This window comes from Odontomachus brunneus, unplaced genomic scaffold (genome assembly GCF_010583005.1).
Source record: "Odontomachus brunneus isolate Ranch 3 - 2012 unplaced genomic scaffold, Obru_v1 Obru_scaffold_067, whole genome shotgun sequence".
NCBI lineage: Eukaryota > Metazoa > Arthropoda > Insecta > Hymenoptera > Formicidae > Odontomachus > Odontomachus brunneus.
The window spans coordinates 1238629-1245988 of record NW_022639517.1 but is presented as its reverse complement, the minus strand read 5'-3'; the positions used below and the strand labels follow the sequence as shown (position 1 = coordinate 1245988).

The 7360-nt window shown below is 35.0% G+C and overlaps 1 protein-coding gene across 12 annotated transcripts in view; it reads left to right on the top strand.

Annotated features, from left to right (window-relative positions):
* Positions 1-7360, top strand: part of LOC116846699 (rho guanine nucleotide exchange factor 11) — a 660614-nt gene that overhangs the window by 526768 nt on the left and 126486 nt on the right. For 11 of the 12 annotated variants that reach the window (XM_032820895.1, XM_032820894.1, XM_032820888.1 and 8 more), the window contains one exon: positions 563-834. In XM_032820895.1, coding sequence (XP_032676786.1) covers positions 563-834 — 272 coding nt within the window. The remainder of the gene's footprint in view (positions 1-562; positions 835-7360) is intronic. The other variant, XM_032820890.1, reaches the window with a different exon arrangement.

The window sequence follows — 7360 nt, the reverse complement described above, 5'->3', positions numbered from 1 at the left end:
TAAAAAAGCAAAGTTGACCTTGTCCTGACCTTGGCGACGTCATCTTAGGTCAAATAACTACTGTCATTAAATGCGACTTTTTAAGCCTTAGAACTTTTATTCGAAACATTTTTCTCTAAAATGCTCCCCCGCCGAGTTTTCTTGCCGTTGCCGAACTTATGGGACACACTGTATATGTATATATATATATATATATATATATATATATATATATATATATCCATTCTGGATATTATAAAAGGAGATCAAATCATCCAAATTGATTGTCGTATTTTAATGTAATTTATTCCATGTATAAAAATTTACATATTACACATGCTTAATTTTTAAACAAAAGTAGCAAAATAAAGTGAAAATCCTAATTCTTACCAGAGGTCTTTAGCTTTCCAATAAGAAGTCTTTAACTTCAACAAAGACACAAATATTTTGTTTAGAGTAATGATATGATAGTACAAATTCTCAAAATACGTTGATTGAAGGAGTATTGGAGAACACTAGGTATCATATTAAGTAACCAAAATATATAAATTGCTAATTATTACTACTGATTATTATACTGTAGTATTGGTTTCAGCGATTGTGAACCTTCCAACACGTTCCCTGGAAATTCGGCTGGTAGTTCATCGAATAGCAGTCTATCGACAAGAAGTCTAGATAGTCCTAGTACCAGCTTAGAGCAGGTACACCCTACCACGTCAGCAGCAAACGCATCAACTTCGTGGGATAGTGATGTCGATGTTGAAGCTGACCCACCTGATTGGAGTCAAGCTGTTGCTGAGGATGTTCTCGCGCACCTTAGCAATCCCGAGAAAAAGAGGCAGGAAGTTATTAATGGTGAGTGATCTACTCAAATTGAAAAGTCACGTTAGTTACTATGAAAATTTAATGATAGAAACAATATATATAAAATTTATATATATGTTGACATTGTAATCTATATGAAAACTTTTAAAGCTTTAAATAAAAAAAAAACTTAAGAACTTTTTTATATTCAGAAAACATTATTTAAAAAAAATAATTTTAAAAGAACAATTTCTTTTAAAAAGAAAAAAAGAAGGTTCAATGCAAAAATTAATATAAGAATCAAAATTAATTTTAACCGCAGAATATCACATTCTTTTGGAATCTCGATTTCATCACCCTAAATATAGTGTATCCAGTTACTTTCAATTATCAATATTTCCTCGAAAACTGGATATATTTTGATATTTTTTTTATTTGGACGCCAAAATATCGACGAGATATACGTTGGTATTAAGATTATCTAAACTTCTCGTCGAATACATTTATATCATTAATTTTGATTGAGATTTTATTAAAAAAAGTTAATTTTGTAAAAAGATCAAATATATATAGAGTGTCCCAGACCTCCATGATCACACTTTGCAAGAACGTAGAACGGATTGAGGTGAGTTAGAAAGTTCCGTGCCGTTTTGCGATAGTTTTCGAGAAATTAATTATTTTGTCTGAGATAATCATCACACGGGAAGCGGCAGCCGAAAGAAAGATATCTTCGACCGGCATGTGACCGTGATACACGCGAATCGCAATTCGCTCCCTCCGCCCATAGCTACGAGACACAGTGAGGTTTGATACATTAACATATGTGCATAACATGTGTGCCGAATCGATGTCGAATCTAAGAATGTGTTGCCGCTTCGTTGTTTCACTTCTATATATACATATGCAGCGACGACGACACGCTTCGATTTGCCGTCGATTCGGTACGCGAATATGTCATACACATATATTAGTATATCAAACCTCGTTGTGTCTTGCAGCTATGGGCAGAGGGACGTAGCGCGTATTACGGTCGCTCGCCGGTCGAAGACATCTTTCTTTTGGCTGCCGTTTCCCGTGCGTTAATTAGCTCAGAGAAAATAATTAATTTCTTGAAAACTGTTGTGAATATCGCAAAACGGCACGGGACTTTCTTGCTCACCTCAATCCGTTCTACATTCTCGCAAAGTGTGATCATGGAGATCTGGGACACCTTGTACATAAATTTCCTTAACTCCTTCACTGTAGAGAGCAAAATCACTAAGTGGGCCAAAAATGTGCAGGACGTTCCGTCGCGAAAAGTGTTAATAGTATTGCCATTGAAATCAGTGGTAAAATCATTTGGACTAATGATAAAATTATATGAACCCAACGGCGTTGTCATTAACGAATGATTTTACTACTTGAAATATTCAGTAGGAAAATCCTTCGGTTAGTGGTAAAATATTTTACTATTGAATGTATTCCAGTAGGAATATCATTCGATCAATGGTATATTAGTTACCATTGGATACTTATCAATAAGAATATCATTCAATCAGTGATATAATATTTTGCCATTGCTACGTCGACCGTAAAAAGTGTTATCGTTAAGGGGATGTCGGAGTTGATTCCGAACTTCGAAAGTGCCAATAACGCAGATTTTATAGTTCAGAGATTGCCGTTAGATGGCAGTGGATGTCTCGCACAGCAGCTGCACAACGCGATTTCAAGCTCAGACATGCGAACCAGCGTTGCCATATCTAAGATGCAAGTCCGTGCGGCGCAGCGCACTATATTTATGCTGTCTGCCTGTTAAAAGGAGATGCCACAACTTGTTAAATCGATTTCCGAACGAGTCATAGCACGTTAGATAGCTGCAATATTGGGCATGAACATCCTAACGGGGTTTGTGCAAGTGGATCTTTGTGAGAAATAATAGTATAAAGTTTGGGTCGCGGAGCTGTAGCATACATAGGGCTAAAGTTACGGCTCTTTTTCAACGAGGTGGTGTGGCTGAGCGAACTAAGACTCGCGCGCCGAACATTTTTAGGCCGGCGGCGAACGTTCGAATCTCGTCGACGACTTGTCCGTGTGCGGTTTTTTTTTTAATTTTTTCTTACCTTAGGAAATGCAATTAATGCTTTCTCAGTATAATATATTAATTTTGAATATATCTTTCGTTTTTATGCTATTAATCAGAGGTAATTAGGGAAGTGTCAGGCTTGTTTAACGTAAACATTACATACATAATACACACATAATTTGCATTACTTACGATGAAATATATTTTTTATACATCATTTTCTTATTAAAACATTGTATACAACATTGTCACATAATAAAACTTGCTTGTAAAACTTACACGTTATAAATTTGTTATTTTGTCGCAATGTTGCGGATGGAATGCTGTATAAAAACATGCATGCAGTTGGTACAAACATTTATAATGTTTCACTTGATTTTACACAGCATTCCATCCGCAACATTGCGACAAAATATTTGAAATTTATAACGTGTAAGTTTTATAAGCAAGTTTTATTATGTGACAATGTTGTATACAATATTTCGATAAGATAATAATGCATTAAAAATATATTTGATTGTAAGCAATGCAAATTATGTGTGTATTATGTGTGTAATGTTTGCGTTAAACAAGCCTAACACTTCCTTAATTTTGTATCCCTGATTAATGGCATAAAAACGAAAGATATATTAAAAACTAATGTAGTATATTGGAAAAGCATTAATTGCATGTCCTAAGGTAAGAAAAAATAAAAAAATACCGCACACAGACAAGTCGTCGACGGAATTCAAACGCTCGCCGTCGGCCCAAAAATGTTCGTGAGCTTTAGTTTGCTCAGTTACGCCGCCTCGCTGAAAGAGAGCCGCAACTTTCGGCCTATGTACGCTACAGCTCCGTGACCCAAACTTTATACTATAATTTCTCACTAACAAAGACTCACTTGCACAAATCACATTAGAATATTGATGCTCAACATCGCAGTTATCGAACGTACTATAACTCATTCGGAAATCAATTTAGCAGGTTGTTGCATCTCCTTGTTAGATGTGGCACTTCTTATGCAAGCGTTTCTCCCCGTCCATTTGCATGCACACACACATACATCCATGTAAGGGCGAACGTTGAATTTACTGGATGTCAAACGTAGCCTTATACAAATCGTTATGAACAGGATAACACATACAAACGAGAATCGCGTATATATTCACTTCGATTCATAGTCGTATTCATAGACTGAATATAAAAGACCAGTTGTGATGATAACGAGAAAGAGATGGATAGCGAAACTCGTATTTCCGTTTTTCTTTTAGCGCCCAATCAGAAAGATAAGGTATTCGGTTTTCACCTCCTCTCTATTTATCTAATATTTTATGTTTATTTTTAGCCGAGCTTTGCTGCTGAAAAATTGACCACGCTCGATCTATTAATGAAATATATTATTCGGCCTCCAAGTACCGATTATACACGGTAGAATGTAAAGCATTATTTGTAATACCGTTATATATATACCGTTTATATATATATATTTTTTTTTTGGAAACGGTAATGGTATATTTCTTGAAGTGAGAAGTAGCAGTATTTTCACTCAATGTAGTGAAAGTAGTGTCAGTCGAAATCACAAGAGTAAATGTTTCATTCAAAACGTGAAGTGTAGTTTGATTCTATAGGAGTAAATGTTTTAATCGATTCAAATACACAAGATTTATTTTTACTTTTGACTGAAAATAATCATTCAATGGTTGAAATAAGAGAATTCATCCTATAAGAGTGTGCTTTACATGTTTCATGTAAAGTAAAGCACAAGTAATATTGAAGGCAAGAGAACCATACATGTAAACCATTGGCAAGAAGCACACGTAAAACAAAAATTTCTGTACAAATACTTACTGACAAGAAGTACATGTCAAATGAGACAAGTGTGGCAATAACAATTGAGAAGCATCTTGTACGGCAAAAAAGACATATGTGGCAGTTGTTACTGACAAACACTATACATCTAATAAGATGACTCTGCTTGTAACTACTGTGGAGCAGCATACATAAAAAAAAAAGACGACTCTGACAGTAGTTACTGACAAGCAGCACTGATAAGACACCTCTGCTTGTCATTGCTGCAAAGCAGCTGAGACAACTCAAGTAAGACAACTCTGCATGTAACTACTGGAAAATAGAACACGTAAACAAAACAACTCTAACAGTAGTTACTGACAAGCAGCACACGTGAAATAAGGCGCCTCTGCTTGTCATTAGTGCAAAGTACCTCACGTCAAGTAAAACGACTCTGCTTGTAACTACTGCGAAGTAGCACACGTAAAAAAAGACGACTCTGACAGTAGTTACTGACAAGCAGCACACGTTAAATAAGGCACCTCTGCTCATTATTGCAAAGCAGCTGACGTCAAGTGAGGCTCTGCTTATAACTACTGGGAAGCAGCACACGTAAAAAAATACTTTGACAGTATTTACTGACAAGTAGCATACACGACTCTGATAATAACTGACAAGCACCATATACGTCACAATTGACGTATGGCAATTGTTACTAAGAAGCAGTACACGTCAGATAACACTATTATGGCAAACTATAACAAACGTAAAAAAAATTGCATCTGACAGTAAATACTGGCAAACAGTACACTAATGTACACATTTGAAAAGACGCCTCTGTTCCCAATTATTATGTACATACCATTTTGGTTTCGCTGCTCGCATGAGTATTTTTTTTTCTTCATATCCTAACTGTTTGGCTGTTTTCGGAAACCGAGAGTCGTACTTGTCGTATGTTGTCGTCTGCTAAGAGGTTATGTACGCGCACCCATGGATGTAGGAATATAAGGATAGAGCGTAAGCTGAATTTATGGGCAAGAGGGATGAAGCCGATTTGAGGGACGAGGTATCTCTAAAACTGTGCCTGAATTTGATTGGTTGAGTTATACTCATGCGTAGTACCGCCAATTATAAACGAAATATTAAGAATATGAACATATATTTCAGAATAATACGTGAAAAATTAATAACATAGTGGATAGGAAGCAATTTTGTGCAAAAATAGATAAAAAAAGAATAACATTTTTTTATTGCAACTTCGTTTTCGAGAAAATCGAGGTTAAAGATTTGTCGAGTAAAGAAGAATTTGGCTAATCTTCGGCCGAACACGAATATTCTATATACAAGAAAGTTATTCTAAATGTAAAAATCAGTGGAAAATGTAGAATAAAATTTGCATCCGTAGATCGCACCTTGTATGCAAACATTTAATAATAAAATCGTGGAAAGCAATTTGTAAGGATAAAAATGTAGTATAAAGTATTAATAAAACAACTTAAATAATGGAAAAAATAAACGGTTTTTTGTTGCTACCTAGTGAATAGAAGCTCTCAAATCGACGCATTAGCCATTTTTAAGATATCTTTAAGAGTTTTTAGAAAATGTCATGATAACCTTTCTTAAAGAACTATTAAAGATATCTTAATGATGGTTTCTGCATCGATTTGCAAATTTTTGCTCATAAAGATATTATGAAATAAGATAGAAAAATGTGTTCATTCTGAGCTCATATTGTATTCATGTATCTTCAAGCTTGAGGACAAAAATAGACCTCGATGCGGACTCATATGCGCCTCAGAATGTAGACATGTTATGATGATTTAAAAACTGTCTGTTGCTGTTTGATTTATCTTTAATAATAGCCGCATAATAGTACATAACCTAATTTTAATATATTTTTGAGATATAGTTCGCAATAAATGTATTACACACATATATATGGGGTGTTCTCTGTCAAATCGGCCACCCCCCTGCCCATTTCAATTTTTTAGATAAAATTCTTTAAAAGGGCTTAAAATTTTCATTGAAATGTCTAGTTTGCGATGACGTATGGCCTTTTTGAAAATTCAAAATGGCGAACCCAAAATGGCGACTAGAATGCAAACAGACACCGAAAAAACAAATATCGTGAATAAATTTTTCAAAACAATTAAATGTCACTTTATAAAGAGTAATAGCATATTGTTTACACCAAAAGACGGTTTTAATTATTTCTTCTCGTTCTTATTTCTTTTAATTGGAACGATAGAGGCAATTGTAGGAAATCAACATTTTTAAAATATTTCAACACAAAGTTAAAGTGAATCTTGAAATAATCATAAACTTAAACATATGTCAGTTTTTACATACATTTAAAGTAAAACTAAAGAAGTGTAACACTTTCAAATGTAAAATTTTAACAGTCTAAATGAAGAATACAATAACCAAATTACGTCCTCAGTGGAAACTATGACCCGCACATGACCTGCGTATGACCCGCACACATGAGGTCGTACATGTGCGAGCATTATGAGTCTCATATGAGGACGCATCTGTATGATAATATGCGTGTAACATTATGAGCATGCGTGCGCGCATCATGATATCACTGTGACAACATTTTGTTATCTGGGAGGTTAGCAAACTGTGCAAATTTGCCTCGCTTTTCGGGAGACGTTAATACGTTAATAGGAAACAATTGACGATTAGACTCAGTAGCATGATATGATCGTGTTGTCCATCTTGCTATTCCGCACGCAGCGTACGATT